The sequence below is a fragment of the Paralichthys olivaceus genome, chromosome 2 (assembly GCF_024713975.1).
Source record: "Paralichthys olivaceus isolate ysfri-2021 chromosome 2, ASM2471397v2, whole genome shotgun sequence".
NCBI lineage: Eukaryota > Metazoa > Chordata > Actinopteri > Pleuronectiformes > Paralichthyidae > Paralichthys > Paralichthys olivaceus.
In genome coordinates, this window is record NC_091094.1 from 3,267,331 (window position 1) to 3,288,329 (window position 20,999).

The following is a 20,999-nucleotide window of genomic DNA, read 5'->3' on the forward strand; positions in this document are numbered from 1 at the left end:
CGTGAATCACAAGGCGATAACGTTAAACAAAATGAATGTGAGTACTGTTAACAGACTGTGACCGACCTCGTACAGTGTGATGACTCCATTGGTTTCATTGGGAGCTTTCCACTGCATGAAGATCTTCTCTTCATAAGGCGTGTTCTGAAGGGACTCCATCGGAACCGAGCCGGGAACTGTGGAGACGGAGAACAACAAAACGTCATTATTTCAACGACAGAAACCAGAAATGCATTTCAGTTAAATGCGAACACAGAATCAACATGTTAATGATTGATATTGTTTTCCAAGAAGAAAAAGGATGCAGGGAAAAATAAAGCATCTATAAAAACTCGCACTCGCTGCTGTTGAAAACTTCACAAAATACTGCACAGAATATCCAATAATACGCTCTTCATACACTGGGACAGAATTCATCCTCAGGTCCTTGATAATCATTCAATATTGCTCTGGTATAAATAAATCCACAGGCATATGGAAGTGAGCACAGAGGGAGGCAGTATATTGAACTGAGGATAGAATGAGAGTGGGAAGAAAAGAAGGCGAGAGGAAGGAACAGAATAAAGGACGAAATGATGTTTATGAAATTTAACTTCCATCTCTCATCATTTAATTCTGTTATTTAAAGTTTCCCACTCATCAGAACGACTAAGTTACTCCAAATCTAATTTCCCTGACAGGCAGAGTGAGAATCGCTGCTTCCTTCAGATTTACAATGAAAGACATTTGCTATAATTAAAGTAATGACGTGGGATTCCATTATAATTATTGTATTGTTAAAAGAAGTACTTTCTGAAAACAAATAAGGTCCAAATTTGCTTATTTCCATTACGAGCAGACTGAATATTGAAGTTTTACTGAACTAGACAAAGATATTTCACTGAGAAACATTTTTATGTTTATACGAAATTGTAAAACTGTAATTTTTTTCCTCTTTTAGTTTAGTTAAACTGTTGCTTTCCTGACACAATAGTTAAAATGACAGAATATTAAATTATTTTTTTGTGATGAAAGCAAAAACAAAAGCTACGGGGTGCAGTTGTTATCCGTGACGTCAGACAGCCTCGTCTTAAGATGAAGGGGTCGAGCTGTAATGATGTCACGCGGAGATTAATCTAGACGATGAACAATGGAACGATTACTGAGACAAAATCAGAGCAGAGACTGGTTTTCTTTTGCTTCAGGCACATTTTCTGACTCACAGCTGGGCCTTCAAACTGCTTTTGACATCACAACTCAAACAAACAGTTCACTAACTTACAAAGTCTGTTATTAATTCACCGTCAATGAACCAACTGCCTCTTTACACCTGATAATAATAATAATAATAATAATAATAATAATAATAATGATATTGGCTTGAATTTATAAAGCACCTTCACAGGACATATGTCTGTGAGGACAAGACAGAAGACAAAAGAAGAAAGTAATGATCCAAAACAGGATAGAATTTAACATTTAGTTATAAATCAGCTTTCTGCTGATCTGATGAACCGAAACCATCTGCACCAATGGTGGTTATGTACCAAGATGTTGACGCTAGGAGCTCTTCTGTTCGGCCACGATATCTGTGCAAGTAATAGCGAGCTAGCTTCTCTTCAGAGTCAGAAAGTTGACCGACCCACGGTTAGTGGGTTAGTGGTGTGTGACATTGCACAGTAAAGCTTTGAGGTCCCTCTCCACTGAGGTGCATGAACTCAATGTGCAATCAAAATGATTTTGAATCTGTTATTTTGAGGTAAGTAGTTGCTTTAATTGGACAAAACAACAAAACGTTTCCCGAGCTCCAGTTCACGGACTGACACGTGACAACTACAATCGAACAAACCGTCCGTTGTTCTGCTGCGAATGAGCGGCTGAGGACGAATTTGAGCAGGAGTCATTTCAGTCACCTACACGGCAGAGGGCCACAGAATACATTTGATAAAACTAAGAAGTATAGGCAAGTCGGCATGAGTTACATTTCAGACCTGTGTGCGCTGGAAGAGTCAAAAGAGGAAGAGGAGGGACGGAGTCAAAGTTTAAACACGAAAACACAGAATCCTGGGGACGTCACTTAGAGAATCAGCGGCAGGAGAAGCTGAAGGTAAACACCTGCTTGTCGGGTCATAAAAACCCTGAGCTGTGACATTCACACAAACAGTGAGGGGCAGACAGGTTTACCACTCCACTCCTCACGGTGCAATCCACCCGGTGACGAGAGCGTGCACGTCTCCACCGACGTAAACAGTGCGAGGGCAGAGATCTCACAAAGTGACCCACAGAGGAGAAAGCAAAAGAAAATAAATCGAGAAATAATGAGACCAAATGAAAAGGTCAAACACGCGGGTCGTGAGCGGCGTCGCACTTTCAGCAGGAACACGCGGCTCAGGCTTTATGAGGCCGCGCTGACAGAGAGGGACGTGTCAGACACAAATACACACAGTTACACACGCGTCCACACCTTTTCATTGCGACACACAAAAGTGCACAAACAACACACTCATTGATGGGTGTGAATTGTTCTAAATGTTAAGGAGACGGAGACAGACGGCGCCCGGAGGGACGGATGGCGGCCGTGTGTTAGAATGTGTGAAAGTGTGTGTATTTCCTGCCTTTTCCGTATCACCTCTTATTTTTGTTCTCGATGATCATACGACAGCGGCAGGGATATGATATTTAATTTTTTGTTACCAGGCTGTGATCTCTGCTGTCGTCTGTGTGTAATGTTAACGATGGACTGAGTTTATTCCGCCGTGAGACGAGTGTCGACTAAACGTCTGTAACGTCCACACGATGTCTGTGATACAACATAAAAAAACGAGCCTGAAGTTTTTGTTATTGTCTTTGTCTCCGATGAAATAAGCTTCACAAGCATTCAGCCGTTTACAGCCACAAATTGAATCCAAGAAAATCTAAAAGATGGATGTGCCGCAATTTTTCCCTTTAACCCTCGAGGGTTTCCTGCCGTCATCCATCTTTCACCTAAACATGTGATTCACTGCTTCCCTGCTGGACTGTCAGGTGTTGAAATGAGATTGTCTGACGTGAAACAGGATTTGTGTTTGGTTCAGTGTCGCCGCATCACATTTCCAAACACGCACAATGAGTCTAATTAAACTGAGAATACAGCACAACTTCTAAACCAAGACATATTGCACTGGTGTTGCACATGAACCCAAAACCAGAAATTCACTGATGCTGATGTGGACGGTGACGTAAAGTGCAAGCGACCTTGTGATTCTCCACCATTAATGGTTGATGACAGTTAAGTCTGGATTGTGAAACTTTAAACAGATTGACTGGAGGTTCCAGGCATCACAGAGAATCGTTTTAGAGACGTTCACTTGTTCTAGATCCAAAGAAATCAATATTATTTTAATCAAACACGACTGAAGGAAAATAACAGACTCAACACCTTCAGTGGAATTTATAAAGTAAGACATTCTAACTAAAAACCCTTGGAACAAGGGAACACGATCTTTTTTACCCCTGGATTTCCTCCTCAAACGCACATTTATATACATTTATATGGATATTCTCATTCGCCGCTCCTTAATGTTGTTAAATTCATTTTTTTCCATATTTACACATCGTACATTTAACCATATAAATTTTTTGGGAACTCAGCAATGAATTCAGTTTTATGTTGTCGACAAATGACGACGAATCAGAGCAACTGTGACTCATCTGGATCCAGATGTGGATCCAGATGTTGACTGAGAGGAGTCGTGTTGACGTATTCATATTTTTATTCAATATGACAAATCCATATCCCTGTAAAAATGACATCTCTATAATTAACATGACGTTAATAACACTTCGACTTCTTAACAGTCTTATTGTGTTTCCATAAAAATACGACAACATGGCATGTTTGAGTCTTACCTGGAGTTAATGTCCCCAAATGAACCACTGTTAGTCACAGATATGGAGATACACACCAACACACACAAACACACACACACACACACACACACACTCTAACACCACACACACTAATACACAGAAGTCTAACAGAAGAATTTTTTGATTAGCAATTCCAAGGTGTTGATTAAGGGCCCAGCCGGTGGAGCGTATCAAATTACCCTAACAAAGAAACGCAATTAGACGCTGCCATTTTTATTCAACACCTTATCACTCCTCACTGTGTGTGTGTGTGTGTGTGTGTGTGTGTGAACTTTTTCGATGACTTGCTAAACCATATTATGACTATTACAACATTGGCATGCTAGTAACTTGTGTGTGTTTGTGTGTGTGTGTGTGTGTGGGGGGGAGGGGGGGGGGCTGACACAGAAGACAACAGGCTTCATTGAAAAGATAACAGCAGCTGTAACACATTAATCATAACTTGATTAACTTTCCTCATCCTGCACAATAGATGGCCTCCTTCATTAAACCAGCTCCCTCTCTCTTCCTCATTCTCGTTTCCATTCATCTCTCTATCAATCTCTCGCCCCTTATTTCTATTCCTTCTATTTACTCTCTCTCTCTCTCTCTTGAAATCCTTAGTTCAATTTGAATTCTCCTTCCTGACACAAAATAAATCTGTGTTTCCTCTCCAGCTTTCGTTTTTTCTTGTTTTCTCTATCGGACTCTTTCCAGGCTTTTATTATGATAAGCAACCGACCTGATTGTTTATATGGAAATTTTGGCTTTTGTTCATTGTTCGGAGCGCAGACGTTTGAAGCAGCAACTTGTGTTGAGCCGGAGTGATGGTGATCAGTGGTGTGTAATCAGGACTGAAGAGAAGATACTGCAGCACACTTTCATACAAGTTTGAACCGTATTTGTCTGTAACATTTATGTAATAAACATTTTTACTTGAATTCTCTGCATAATATTGTGATGTTTTATCAGGAGGGGGGGGGCGTGTCTTAAAGAGACAGGAGCTTAAACCAAGTGTTTCAGACAGAGGCTGAAGAGAGGAGCTGCAGCGATGGACAGTCTTTTTTTTAGAGCATTTAAACATTTTACAGAAATCTCAATAATGAATCCAACAAATCTAGTTTACAAACCACAGCATCCGAATGTAAATGCAGTGAGTGATCAGAAGCAATGCTCATCTGCGTGAGTGGTGACTTAACACCTGTTCGTCTCGTGCTTTTCAAATTAGTTTGATGACAAGATGCCAGATTTTTGTAGGGGAAAGAAACAACCAAAGTATTATCTTCTGGGTGAAACACCTCATGTGGTCTCATGCACACGTATGGAAACATGTAGTAATCCATGGAAGAACAATGTTTTCACGTAGACGTTCTTCTTGTTCAAGATTTCAGCTTTATCCTCCCTGGGAACATAAACACATCTGATGTAACGCTGGCAGGCGGCAGATCGCGGCAGCGCTGCTGGACTGGATTAAGATGAAATTACACATTGTGATGTCAGGATTACAGGACAGAGCTGTATTAGTTGTTGTGATTTCAGGCTTGTGGTATTTTCCTGGTTTTTAAAGGAAGTGTCAGTCTGAGCCGGTGTTTTGGATGAAATTGGATCGTTTTTTTTTCCTGCAAATAAAATATGTTGTGTCTAACTGAGGCGTGTGTGGCTGTGCTCAAAGAGATTAAGAGCGAAATGAAATTGTGAAACAAATTATAGGAAGGTCGGTTTCCTAGAGTTCACAGAGGATGCCTTTTCCGCTCAAATTGTTTTGATGCTGATGTTATATTTATATTTTATTTATAGATTTGTTTTCTGTCCAGTCGGGTTTTCTGGTTGTTTGACGTGCGTCTGTCGTTGATCAATAATCCACCGAATTGAATCGTCGAGTTAATAGTTCTAATGAGTTTGGATTGAATTTGTTTTTTGATGCTATGAAAACAGAGTGAAAGGTCCGAACGCTGACTCTTCATCAAGTTACAAGTTTAGTCTCGTTTTTGCAAGTTTCTTTTTCCGAGAGATATTAGAATATTAGTATAACTACATTCACTGGTTTTTAACACATTACAAATACTTTTTAATCCTTCAAATATGACAAAGAGCCGTCTCCGTAAACATATGTGCTGCTTTGAATATAGGACGAGATGGTGAAAAAACACGATGTCGCAGGCTTGTAAAAGTCAAACTTGAAAAATCTTTTAAATAATGCAGTGAAGAAAACATGTTTTGAAGAGTTGTTTTTTTAAAGAAGTAAAACGCAGAGCAGCAGCGACACAGGCCAAGTCAATGAGAGGGCATCTTTTATTTGAATCTTTTATTCCTTTTTAAACTTTGCTCAGTCCTTTGTGGATTCAGAGCGTCGTGTGATCCTCGACGTACCAAAGAAACACTTCAAACTATTAAAAGGCCATGAACAAGTGCAATTCTACAACTAAATGACTTTGATGAATTGTCTTTTAGGAAAAAAATGACAGCGGTTAAGAAACAAATAAAAGGAACAAAAGCTGATGTCTCTTGTTTTTCCTTCTGCTGCGATCTGAGAAAAGACCCTGCACTCTGAAGAGAAAAGGATTATTAAATCTCTGTGACTGTGACTGTCCCCGGAGCGAGAGGAGAGGTTTACTCTCGCAGAGACACAGGGTTATTTATAAGGATATAAACATGTCACAAATATGGGGATTTTTAATTTTGTTATTTTAATATTTGATATCAGCTGTTTGACTTTGTGAAGTGCTTAACCTCTGACGGGATATCGAGCCCGTCAGATAAAAACATCAGCTCATTAGTGAAAACATGTTATTTCTGCTTCTTTAGAACAAAGCTTAGACTTTTTTCATGATCGGAATTAAATTTTATTTCAAATATTCTATAGAAGCATTTCATGTGATGATTCAATGATCATATTCCTGTTGAGCAGGTTGACTGGGTTAGTTAGCTACACGTTAACATGGGTCTACGTCATCCTATGATACGTCGAAGCAGGAAATCGAGGATTGAGGTTTTCTGTTCTCTTCATTTGGAGTGTAGGAAACTGTGGAAATAGAGAAGCAGCGGTGCAAAGGGTGAAATTACTGTTTGTAATAAAGACTTCATTATTAAGAATCCCTGTTTCGCCAACTGGGTAAATGAATGAATGGTTCTCTGTGAAGATTTTGACCTCCAGTCGCACGATCCAGCTTTTTTTTGTGCTTTGTTTGCTGGTTGCATGTCGGTGATGTTATACACTTAAATACAGATGTTTTCATGCTCTTCATGCAGATGATTTAAAACGTAACTAACAATGTTAATGACTTATTTAAGGTTTAGTGTCAGAGTCTCTGTGTAGCTTCAGTTAATTTGGATTTAAAGAGGGTAAAACACTTTGCTCAAGGGCACTTTGACTATAACTTGCTGATACATTGATCAAACGTTATGCAGGTGGCATTGTATTGCCCTTAGAACATGTTTGCTAATGCAAAATGGTTGTGTAACACGATTCCTGGAGGAAAAGGTCAGCGCAGTGTGGGTGAGACAGCTCCACCACTTCCTCTGGCACATATTTGATAAATAAAGGCCCGGAGGTAAAGCAGCTGTGTTGAGCTGACCTGACAGCTTCCTGACAAATAGGTGTTTCACGGTTAGGTTAATAGGTTGGTGTGTACGATAAGAGGATACGACATTTGTCTCTGGGGCGAGTCTCCTTGTGTTTGTGTGTGAGTGTGTAGTTTCAAATCTTCTTCTGTCAAAATGAACGGATGGACAGAGGGACGATAAAACACACCCACACACACAACGTGGGTTATTTACAGAGTTGTCTTTTAAAAACTTTAACCACTGAACGGCCCGACCTGCCAGTGTGTGCAATAAGTTCGACAAATGCAACAAATAACTATCACAGCGTAAAAGAATGCGAACATGTTCACCTTTCGGTGTGTAGGTTCAAACTTTTTTCACTTTTGAACTCGTCTCCATCCACGAGCAGCTCTGCATCCTCCAGAGCGAAACTTTAACCTTGTTTAGGCATTGTTCACTTTCGGACTTATACTTCCTGAGACACTTGAACTTTTCATACACTCCGGGAGGCAATTAGCTCTGCAGTGACGTGCGGCAGAACAAAAGCAATCAGCTTCTGCAGCAGTAAACATGGGGGATCTTTAACTTTTTAAGCAGCGTGGAACGAGGGGTATTTTTCCAGTGGATGTGTAACAACGCTGGATGTCTCATACTGAGACAGTCAAAGGTTCATGACTGGGTACACTGTGTGTGTGTGTGTGTGTGTGTGTGCATGTTAATATGCTGTAAATCTTAGAAGTGTAGCTTCCACTAGGTGAAGCAATGCAAGGACATAATTAGCTGAGAAGAAAGATAAGAAAATGTCAATTTCATATCTTAATATTAAATACGGCATTATGCCTCTCATTATAGGATAACACATATCTCATAAGTAACATATATATATATATATATATATATATATATATATATACATTTTGTGTGTGTGTGTGTGTGAGAGAGTGAGAGAGCACAAGCATCAACTTCATTTGCAGGAGCTCAAGCTCTATAAAGCCATTACCGTACAAACAGCAATTAGCCTCCGTGTGAACAATTGCTGTTCTGCTCCCTAATTACTGAAATACAACTAGGAGATTAATGATTGTTAAATAAAAAACAATTAAGAACAAAACAATTACGGCTTTTTTCCCCCTTCTCCCCAAGGCCAGGAACGTCCGCTCGTTTGCTGCCAGGGTTCGGACAACCTACACTATGTGTGTGTGTGTGTGTGTGTTCAGCTAGTAAAGGTATGAATTCCAGGCTGAAGCGTGATGTTCCCCAGAAGCTAGATTCAGAGGATATTAGTTATGAGATCAGGAGAAGAACAGCGAGCCCTGAGGAGGATGGGGAAGAGATGAGAGATTTGGGATCATTAGAAGGTTTTTATCCTGCTTATCAGGCGTTACTCTAATGGATTCCAGCTATTCCCGTTTATCGCTGGCATGTTGTTGAGAGAAATGTGAGGCAGCTGTGAATTATTAGCAGTAGTAGCTGAGGCAAACACTCTGTTCTGAATTAGAGGAACACGGAGCCCTGCGGAAAGGAAACAGGAGCTTTAAATGTTGTTTTGAAATGACTTCAGCTACTTAGGAACATTTATTTTGGAGGAGTGTGTCAGTGCGTACCGCACAGCTTTTGATCAAGGGCAAAATAATAGCACATTGCTGATGATTAATACAATTTCGGATATTGCGGGGATCAAACCTGCGGGACTACAGACCCAGTGTGTCTCTAATGAATACACTGCTTCGCTCAAGGCAGTCTCATGCATTGCTTTAGTTATTTAGTTCGTTAGTTTTTATTTCCTGATCACCCGAGGGTAGAAAAACAGAAAAACATCCTAACAAGACATTCTGCAACCATCATATCAACGTAATATACTTTATCAGCAACAACACTCGTCCCCTGAAGATTTCCTAAAGTGTCCGTTTGTTTCTTTTATTACGCGAATAGATTTCCACGAATTTGGTAACAGGACGACACCTGGGTCAAAAAAGAACACATTCCATTTTGCCGTAGATCCGGAAAAAGTGTAAAGTGAATCCTTCTCTGGTGTCTGGAATATCTGAAGCAGTTATGAAGTGGCTACAGGTTGGATCAACACTCACCGTCCTCCTCTGTCTGTTTGACTATCTCCTCGCTCTCCTTGCTGCCTTCGGGGTTTGCCAGGACGAGCCTCAGTCTGACGGTGACGAAGGGCCTCAGCCCCCTCAGAGTGTAGTGTGACGACGTCTGGATCAACTCCTCTGCTGCAAACTCCTGCTGGTTGAACGCATACTGGTACTGCACCTGTAAAGCAAAGGGAAAAGAGAGAGAGAAAGACATTTATTCCACCGCAACTACAGAGAAACAAAACTGTCCTTAACTTTGCAAAGCTCGGAAAGAATCTTTATCCTTGTAATGAACTCCAAACTTGCCAAAACTTAACTTGGAGCTTTGACATAAAAAAAATGAACAATGCGCCACCAATGCTTTCATGGCGGAGAATAATTAACTCCCACTCAATGTAACATGCATCAGTGAGTTTGCAGCTACAGCACAAAATGTGGCCGGCTGTTCGTACCGTCAGATTGTAGCTGTGGCAGCGTGTGACAGCATATCCAAACGTCTCCCACTGTATCGTCAGCTGGCGCGCTCTGACGTCCACCACGTTGACGCTCTGGGGACCATGAACTGGATCTGCGGGGTGGGGGAGGGAGACGGGAAACAAAGTTAGTTCTTCAATTCAGAAAAAAAAGAGAGAGACAGATAGAGGGACAGTAGTTTGGTGGACAGGAAACTTTCGAACCTTCAGGTCAATTATCGTCTCACAACTTAAGGACGACCCAGTTTTTAACACTTCATTGAGTGTGTGCACAGATTCTCTTGCCAGCACGGCTCCACCCACATTAACGAGGTTGAGCTTTGCTTTTAAATTGTCCAAATAACACAACACTCGTCCCGTTAAGGAAAAAAAAAAACCTTCATCAAGTTCCTCTCAATGAACATTTCCCATCAGTACTTTCCATAAACTGTGTAATATGACAAAAGAGCACCACTTAACTCTCCCCGAGCAATTTGTGTTTGTGATTAAGACCTTTTGGAGCAGCAGCCATGCATTAAATTGGGGGAAATTGTACGTTGAGTTAATCAGTCATGGCGTGCTGTTTGCAAAGTGACACACGGAAAAAACTCAAACAGCTCAATTCATCTTGATATTTAAATATTTCATCGGTTTTGTTTAGACAAGAAAACGATCACTTTTCATCCACTTTCCTTCTAAACAGCAGAATTCTGACAACAGATATAGTTAGCTGTGTTTATTAACTGAGAGTAATTTGTTTCGGGTGCAAAGCCAACGGTGGCTGGAAACATGTTCCGAGCTTCCAGGCTGTGATCTGTTGTGGACAGATTGTGTGACCACCAGTTATGTGTCAAAACAGAAAAGCCAACAAACCACAAGCCAGCGATCAGCACATGAATCCCCATATTGGTCAGCAGACATTTTGAGTGGTTATCACTGCCTCCCCCATATGTCATTCACACAACCACACACGGAGATACAAATCCAAAAAACTGCATGCACGAACATGCACAACCTGCAACAGGCTCAAATCCACCCCCCCCTCCACACACACACACACACACAGCATTGTTCTTGCCATATGTTGGGCTCTCATCCGCAGGTTTGTGCTGCACGACTGACTGCACACTAACAAGCCTGTTCAAACCAATCTTTCTGTTCACCTAATTACAATCAGCTAATGATGGCAACAGCTCACCACATACTCACAGAAGCTACGGGAAATTCGCTGCATGAAAACTTGACTATTTGTGTCTGAAGTCTGGAAAGAACAAACACCTGCACAGGAGAGCTGGTGGTTTTTGGGGGCTCTGAGGTAAAAAGCGAATTAAATGATCGTGTCCGTTATTGAGGAAACAATGAATTTGTGGGATTTGAGATTTTTCTACTATTGACAAGAAGAAGAACTCAGATATGTGGTTGTTTGAGTTTATGTCTAAAGAACTTAAAGAACGCCGCCTGTAATTTTTCAACCGAGGCAAAAACTTTCCAATCCGTATTATTTAGCATATTTTCCACCTCTTTCTGTTACTTCATTGGAGCCTTAACTAAAGTCAATGGTAAATCCTTTTCATGGTTATGATTCACCGATTTAATTTGAACAAGCTAAACAAATGGATGCTGCCTCCCATAATAATATATAATAATAATGAATCAGGCTCTTGGACTTAAACCTAATCCTCACTTTAACCCCAAAAGATCGTGTACGAAGCCAGTTGAGTTCATTATGAGATTGTTCAAACAAGCTACTTACTGTAAATGTTTTGATCCGCTAATGAGACGAGATTAGACAACGGCACCACAGATAAACCATCTTAGAGGCCATCTGAGATGGGAGGCGATTCGATTGTGTGTGTGTGTGTGTGTGTGTGTGCACTGTTACTAGTAATGAGTGTGTACCTGTAGTTCAAAGACAACAGGACTCTTTTTCTTTGTGTGTGATTATTTTTGTGAGTCTGACTTCAGACTTCAGACCCCCTGTGGTGCCTCATGGCTTAAAGTCTGTTTCTACTTAATAAAAACCAAAGCCAGTAAAGTAATTTACCATTCATGGATAAGACTGTGGTAGACTGACATTTGGCAGCCAAGAGAGCCGCAAGGGGGATAACTGATGTATAACCCGATCCTCAGGTCAGCACAGCAGGAAACAAGCTTTCACACGGATCACACACTGTCTCCAGAAAACTTCCCCACATCTGACTGAGACTGAATCGGACAAGCCGACATCCTCTGCTCGCTGTATTTCTATTTTAATGAAGACAAACCTCCTGCAGGTCATCATGACGCACTACCACGAAGACATTATCTTTTTATTCTAGCAGATAATATATTGAAATTGCTCATGTGCCTGTTGTCTGCAGGCAGGAGAGGCCTTGAGCCCGTGAACCACAGATTTCCACCGATCACTGATTAAACGAAGCAGAGATTCCATTACAAAGGCTAAAGGGTCAAAATATTACATTAATTTAAAAAATGTATTATAATAAGGATGAGTTTGGCTCTATTGATAAAATGCAAAAATAAATTTTAACATAAAAAGCTGTGATGTGACTGCAGACCTGTATAAACCTAATCTCTAACCCAGTGCATGCTGGGATACCTTCAGCTGCCGCGTCCCTCGACAGCATAACTGCGTCAAAAATCAGTTCACAAAAATATCTTTGCTACCGGACGGATCAGAAGTAGAACGACATGAAACGAAACTGAGGACGATCCTGTTTTTTAGAGTCAAACTCCTCCAGAGAACAAAAGTGAGCTAACGTGTAATTATGCTTAAACAGATCAAGTGATGCACCTCTAATGAACACACACACTGCGATTCCTCAATTAGCGCGACACAATCACACACCACTGAGCCGGAGAGGGACAATGAAATAATAGTTTTCCGGAAGAACCGTACTAATAAATCAAAGCTTCCCCGTCTTGTTTCTGCAAAGACTCAAACCATGTTAGCTAAATTGGATTTATGCTCTGAGGTCTGGGACAAAATACAACAGACAGCCGCCGAATAAATCCCCCGGCCCGACCATCTCCATCTCCACCACCCACTTAATCCGGGAGTCTTTCAGTTGGGTATGATGGAAGCTAATCTTTCAGATAATCTGGCTGTCCTGCTCAGTTGGAAACGCTCCTAACAGATTGTTAATCTCTGGGTTGGGGGAGGTGGATTAAAAAAAAATAAAAACAAGCGGCAGAGAGTCTACTCGTTAAACTAAAATGTAAACAAAGCTTTAATAAGTCTTGTATTTAAATAAAGTACTTGAAGTTATTGTTAAATCATTTAAGGATTATTATCTGACTCCCTGTTCCCTCGTGTTTGATGTATCTCTTATTTCCTCTATTTAAACCTGAGGTCAAACATTTGGGAAAGAGGAGAAAAGAAAAAACATAAAATGAGAATAATAAAAATGATGAGGTGAGATGCTAATAGAGGGAGAGGCCTAGAGAGAGAGCAGGAGAGGTTATTTGAATTATAACCTTGTTTACTTCGTTAAGTCGGTGATGGTTTTTCCCAAGATGTCATGAAAAATACCAGATTCTCAGAAATCATCCATCTGATTTCTTCTCTGTTCCTCCATCTCCTTGTTGCACCCGTTTACTGTTCACGTGGTAACAAGTCAAAACAAGCAGCAACAGACAGAAAACACATCTACAAACCCAACAAGGTGAATCTGGGGACGGACGGATGTCTGCTGAATATCTGTGAATGAAGAAATTCCACAATGGACAGGTGGAAAGACAAGAGAGGACACTTCTGTACGTGCAGAGGCAGAGTCCTCATACCTCCAGAGGGACACAGTCCCACCGCCATTAATCAGGACGGGGCCGAGGGTTGGCATGTTAGCTATCACACACTGTGAAAGGGCATTTCGGATGGCACAGCTGGCAGCGGTGTAACGAGGCCACGCGGTGAGTAACAGCGCACCAGGGACACAAGTGGTCTCATTGGTCACTATTAAAAGGACAATAGAGCAACCACCAAACTCCATGGACCACAAATATCACTTCATTGCCTATTATTGGCAGAATGTTGCTCTGGTAGAGTGTAAAGTATTAAAATAGATGTAGACGCCACGCTGGGTTGCAGCCTGGTCGCTGGCATAGACTGGAAATAAAGATTCATGTGATTCATCTCCACGTCCTCCCATCGGACAACATGAAGCCAAGACGCCACAGCCCCCGGTGCTGACATCTCGAGATTCTGATGAAATGTGGAGATGCTGTTGTAAAGGTCCCACTGATGCACAAGCTCAACTGATTGTGAATAAGTCTGAGGCATCGATCGTTATGTTTCAACTCATTTAAAACAACACATAAGAATCGATCTGAATTGTTGCACCGTCACTTCCCATATCAAACTTCTATGTAAATCACAAATAGCTCAAATGAAAATAGCTTAATCAACTTAAATCCTCTGATTGGACAAAAATGAGATAATCCTGGAGGGTATTGATTGAGTCACTACGTGATCTCAGATTGTTGTGGACTCTTTTAAATTTACTAGATAAATGAATTTGCATCGGAGACTTCACTGGCGGAGTGTGGGAGATCAAAGTGGAGCCCGAGCCCCACAATATAGACTATCTAGTAAAAGATAATACCCGAGATTAAATGTATAACAACCAAATCCAGGTCTATTAGCACTGAGATCGACTCTTCTACAACTCCGGGCTGAACTGTCTGTGATCATCCACAGTATGCGATCAACTAACGAGCGGACGTGCCGGCGAGTAGTGCTAATTCTCTTGGGATTTGACCTGAGGTAGAGATAAAGTTGTTTTGCCTGTCTTTGAAAGTACTTAAGGGTCTATTGGATGTTTTGGCAGGTAGATATCTAGATCAGGCAGGAGCCTGGTGAGGCATTGTGTTTTGGGATGCCTTCCTGAATCTGATGAACGAGCAGCAGAAACGTAGCCATTAATCCAAAGACTTTAGGGAGTCGTTCCCAGGGAGAAGAGAGGAGGGGAGGAAGAGGAGGAGTGGAAATCAATCTTGCTGCCTCCCTGTGCTTCTCTCCATCCTCCACTGTTACTCTCTTGTTTCTGTCTTATCTTATCTGTCTTTCGTGTTTTCCTTTGCTGTCATTAATTGTTTATTTTTCATTTCATCAAGTCTTTTGACCTTGCATATTTTTTTTACATGCATACTGGGGGTTCTTTTTTTTTCTGGCCGTCTGTATTTTTTTTCCCTCTCATCAGTTCTCATCAACGCATACCTGCCCTTTCCCATCAGCCTCCTGTACTCATTCACTGTCTCAATCACTCATTCATTGTGCTTTTAAATCACAAATCTTTTGCATGATCCAAGTTCAAGCTCCTTGAAACCACATTAAAAACCGTCTGGCTTGTTTCTAAAATGGAATCGTCTGGTTTGGTCGAATGCTTTAGAGAAACAACCCTCCTGGGGAAATTCTGCGTCATCTATGCCCTGTGCAACCTCACCAGGTATTTTCCTCGTCTAGGACGCTCATCGAAATGTCTCGATAATGATTTTTAAAAAACTCAACACGGTGGAACTCAGGAAAAGTAGTCCCTTGGCAAACCATTTCAATCAAACATCCCAGATGAGTCCACAATTATGTTTGGATCCAGCTCGTTAGGGCAAAGCAACATGAAATCTGTTGGGTTCAGTAAAACAGATGCTCCGATAATTAACCAAAACAAACAACCCTGAGACAAACTACCTGAGATACAGGACTCACGAACGCTTTCAAAACCAACTGATGAGTCTGAGAGGGAAACTGAACCTGGCTCAGTCACCAGGTAATTAACGAGGAACTTAGTTTCACAGAGAGAACAATTAACATCTACCAGTCTGACTCCATTACAAGAGGCGTGTGGGACACTTTTGTAACTTCTCAGTCCCAACTGCGTCCTCTGGACTGGAGAGGATCAGGTGCCACTTCTCCGCTTGTCAGGCGAAGGACGTGTGGAATGAGCTGGTTCCAATCCTGCAGAGGCCCTCAAGTTGTTTTAAACACTTCAAACCAAAAAATGGATCAATTAGAACGATACTGATGAGGAAACATCAGCGTTGTACCGCGTGAAGGATCAAATATGAAAGAATCTTAAAGCTATGGGTCGATGGCAGGTTTTTTTTTCTGTCAGTTCCATGGGTGTTATTGGACATTTGCGTGTGCTAATCATGGAATCTTTGTGTGTGTGTGTGTACAGTGTTTAGCTACAGCTAGCTACAGACAAGTGGGCAGTAATAAGGAGTCACGGGTTAGAAACCAAATGCACTGATATTTGTGAGAAATAAATATGATTGATCAGATCAACCCGTATCCACAAGTGACGAGGTCGAACGCCGGAGGGGAAACAAAGGAGGCAGATGAACACGAAGAATGAATCTGTGTGGGGTTATACAGCTGATCCAGCGTGACAGGCCGCTCTACAATCCTCTTTACATGACAGTTTACAAGCAAACATGACAACCACCTACTTTACAGGATGTTGACGTGTCCCTCTCTGACTTTATTCTTTCTTCAGTAGCACCGAGCTGAAGCTGTGTGGGATATCTTTGTGCTTCGAATGCTGGAACTGCACTAATGAACTAAGCTAGCAGGCGCTCTGCAGTGTGCTCTCATTGGCCCTGTCCACACGTTTCACACTGATCTTTGCCACTGTGCCGACAATCTCTCTCTCTCTCTCTCTCCGCTGCTCTCTACCTGTTTCTGGCTTTTTTTATTCTTTCTTTTTTCGGTACTCACAAACACCTCAAAGGCTGAAACATGAAAAAAAGTGAGAGTGGGAGAAGAGTCAGAGAGAAAACACAGAGAGCGTCCCACAGGGAGAAACATGGCAGGGACAACTTTCTGTTTCAGGCTGCAAGTGTGTGTTTGTGTTTGTGGGTCTGATACTCGAAGGGTGTGTGTGCAGGGAAGTTACATGTTTTAAAGCTAAACTGGCCAAAGGCAGGATACTAGTACAGATCCTAACCACACCCACCATTACCTCACACACACACACACACACACACACACACACACACACACACACTCTTCCCTGAGGCCCATATATCTTCAGCATTAGTTGTTTGACTGTTGAGATGTTGCAGAGGTTGCACTCTTAATCTGCTTTCTCACACCAAAGCAATAACAACCTCACCTCTACCTTCACACACACACACACACACACACACACACACACACACACACACAGGCAAACTCTCCCGTGACGATGACCCTCGGAGGCAAACAAGCAAGATCAGACGAGAGCCCTCACACGGATTTTTTCCCTCCTTGGATTTATTTTTGTGTGCGTGTGTGTATGTGTGTGTTTTTAAGGCACTGTCCAAACTGATGTTCATATAACCCCTCTCAAATAAATAACACACACATGCTCCCTTCGCCAACACACTTAAAGACTTTCCTCGAGTCACTTCATTAATAGAAATAAAAGAGAAGTATGTCATATTTCACCGGTGAAGTACCTCGACAGCAGCCTCATCAAATGATCAGCCTCTTAATCATGGCAGCTTTAAGAACGTCATTAAACCGGCTCATTGCCTCCACACACACGCACACACACACACACACACACACACACACACACGTTCTAAACCACATTGTTCTTCTCAGATAAGACATAAACAGTTAATCTACTCATGTACGATCAGATGTAACGAATGCGGTGGAACGCACAAACAAACAATAACCTAAAACAAACAAACACTCATTGCCCAAAACACACACACACACACACACACACACACACACACACACACACACACAAAAGCAGCTGCAGACAGGCAGACACCCTGCAGCTCTGTGACTTGGATAAATTGGATTAAATCGTCTAGTAGCAGATGCCTTTTAGTGGATTTTAATTACGTCTCTCTGCATGGAACAAACTACTGAGTCACGGTATAACTCACGATATCTGACTGAGCGGCAGAATCCCTTCAAAGTTTGGCGAGCGGCTGAATCCGTCGTGTGTTTCTTTGTGGTTTTCACGTCATATTAAGCGTCCGTGTGACATCTTTGTCTTCACTCATTTAAAGACATTAAATCAGTGAAGCGCAGATACCTACTATTTGGGCGACACCTGTACTTGCACTGACTCCTGGTTAAATATAGGATTATAAGCTTCTTTCATTTATTTTCAAAGCTCTGAACCTCATGACTCCCAACACATTGAGATTCTCTGACCCCTTTCCACTCTCAGATCCCTCAGATCAGGAGCGTTTCAAGCGAGCCGAGCGAAAAAAGGACCTGGAGGGACTGAAGTAATCAGCCGTCCTCTGGAACTTCCTCTCGGCCCAGGGCGCAGATATATCACCTGCATTAGCCACCTTGCTGCGATGCCCCCTGCTGTTCCTAGCTGTCCCTTTGAGGCTAAAGGATAAAGATGATCGTCCTCTCACTGTGGTCGCTCCAAACCTTTCTACTTTTTACAATTACATTGCCCTTCCATTGACATATTTAAGGTTAACCTTAAGACATGCATGTTATATCAGGCTTTTAAATGTCCACCCATCCATTATCTATACTACTCTTCCTTTGTGGGGGGAGCTTGGCCCAATCCTGGCTAATATTGGGTGAGAGGCGGGGTAGACTCTGGAGAAATCGTATTTTAACTGTCCTAGTTGCTTTATAAATAAAATGTTTGTCACTTCTGACTCCCTGACCCGAGAAACAAAACTGCTTCTGTGGGGGTCGATCACTTTCCATATCCTCCAACATGTGTAGAACAGTAGCAGTACTGCCACATCCTCCAGGGTGAGAGCTGGAGTCATGGATACAGGGTGAATATATAAACATAGTGATGAGCAGCAAGAAGGATGCTAAGAGCCCAAATCACACACTAATGTAATCCAGAATGAAGCAGAAGAAAATCTATTTTAAATCATGCTTTATTAATACCATTGCTGCCTATTGCCAGGGAAGGTACAATTGAGTTGGAGCAATTCTCAAACTGTGGGGGGGAGGAAAGAGAGGGAGGTGAGGGATGGGTGATGGGATGAGAGTCATTTGTGGGAGGGAGAGATGAGAACAGAGCAAAAAAAAAAAAAAAAACGAGACAGAAAAGAAAAAAGTGGGAGTGACGTTAGAGGTAAAAAATGAGAACGGTATCACATAAGAGAGACGGGAAGTTTAAAACGCGGACGATAAAAGATGAAAAGCAGACAGTGATGAACAGAAGGAAACGGAGAGCTAGAGGGGACGAGACAGATTTAAAGCAGCGATATAATGAGCCAATTGACGCCGAGGCCCGGGGTTAAGCACCTGAAGCCAGCCAGTAATTGGCTGAGAATGGCAGAGTGACACACACAGAGATACAGGCTGCGACCTGGAAGGAAGAAGAGACGGAGACAGGGAGATGGAGGGAGTTGTGCTGAACATATTCGTCTTCAGATAAAAAAATGTCATTGTGTCTGGGACAGTGGAGGAAACGAAGGGAACAGCTCGAGGGCCGAGAGTAAAAAGCCTGACTGCAGCTGCTCGTTACAATAACGTCACTCAGCCAATTATCTCCGTAACAGTCGGATTAAATTATAAAGCAAAAACGTCTTTTACTTCAAAGATCATTTGATTTTCCTCACGCTGTGTGATGACACCTCCACTGGGTCCTGTGTTGTGAATTACCTTTGAGGATTTGCTCTTGATCATGAAAGCAGGATGACTCACCGGGTCGTTCAGAAATGGGGTTTGGGAAGAGATGGATTCAAATGTCCCGATGTACTGGAAACCATTTGTGTTGAATTCAAAGTTTAATTGAACGGGATATGAACGAGTTATTTGACAAATCAACTCAACGACACTCACCTTTAGAAACCTTTGTTCGCTGAACAGAGAATAAATAAAGTCGACGTTAACAATGACAGCAGATAATCAATTAATCAATTAATTAAAACAACGCAGGGTCAAACCATCTCGTCCAGTGACACTTTTTTCATGCGGACTAGAGACGCCGGGAATCTAACCACCGGCCCTCAACCTCATATATATATATACTAGTAGTAGTAGTAGTAGAAGTACTAGTAATCAGTTAAATACCTGCATTAAACACTAATTTAAACATGTGCGGAGCTTGTGTTTTCTCTATGGTCACTGATAACCCAGAGGAGTAAAATAGTTTGTCTCTGTGTTGCAGCTGATGAAAGATGAACTCCAGCTCAGGCGGAGCTTCGGAGACCAGCCTGATTTAAACAAATGTATTGACATCGTTGGTTAAATTGTCAGTTTGACATGAAAATGTGTTTCTCAGTTGGACGGAGCTGGGATCGTTTTACACCATCATTAGAACACATGTTGAAATCGGACAACAGCTACTGTGCCAATTTAGCTTAAGGCTCCCGGACTCTCATTTTTGCGCACTGCGGACTGGACGCTTAATGAAGAGGGTCGAAGACACGGGTGTGAGGAGCTCTGTAATTTTTCTTCATTAAATTGGAGAATATTGTGACACCCGGCTCTGTGTCTCATCTGTGAGGCAGAACTAAAGTTTTAATACTAAGTGAAGCATACGACTGTGTGTCAACAGCGTAGTCATGAAAAAACGTTACCACATGACCTGTCATGGAATCCAATTAATGTTGTTCTCATTATCGTTCCATTTTCTCCAGTTAGAGTCACACAAACCACCTCTTTAATTAACCAGGTCTCCCAAGATACACAACACTCTTCTAAAGAGACCAGGGAGGGAACAAACGGAAAGAGGGAGGTTTGCTTTATTTTATTTAACAAATTGAAAAAAGGTTGAAATCTCTTTTTTGACATTAAATAAACAAATAATAAACATAATGTACTTATCTTAAGTCATTTGGGGCCAAAAACATTCTGTTGATTTGAGACAAAACTCAAACAGTTAGTGACACGTAGCTTTAGATCCTAGTAAAAAATACCGCATGTGTGTATTTTAACAACCTTTTATTTCTTTAATAAGCTGCGAGAATTGGCAGCAATTATGGAAAGTGTGGGTCCACAGCTTCGGACAATTCACAGTCGTGAAGTGGTCAGAACTCCTGGCGTGACTCGACATGACGTGTTATTATGGACACAGTTGAGTTATTAGTTCTCCAACTGCACATTCATCGGGAGAAG

General features: G+C 41.7%; 1 protein-coding gene across 12 annotated transcripts in view; it reads right to left on the reverse strand.

The window, feature by feature from the left end:
- Nucleotides 1–20,999, reverse strand: part of ptprt (protein tyrosine phosphatase receptor type T) — a 241,612-nt gene that overhangs the window by 122,307 nt on the left and 98,306 nt on the right. For all 12 annotated transcript variants that reach the window (XM_069531583.1, XM_069531570.1, XM_069531573.1 and 9 more), the window contains exons 9-11: nucleotides 9,953–10,068; nucleotides 9,498–9,678; nucleotides 67–176 (exon numbers count right to left, since the gene is read on the reverse strand). In XM_069531583.1, the coding sequence (XP_069387684.1) occupies nucleotides 67–176; nucleotides 9,498–9,678; nucleotides 9,953–10,068 (407 nt within the window). The remainder of the gene's footprint in view (nucleotides 1–66; nucleotides 177–9,497; nucleotides 9,679–9,952; nucleotides 10,069–20,999) is intronic.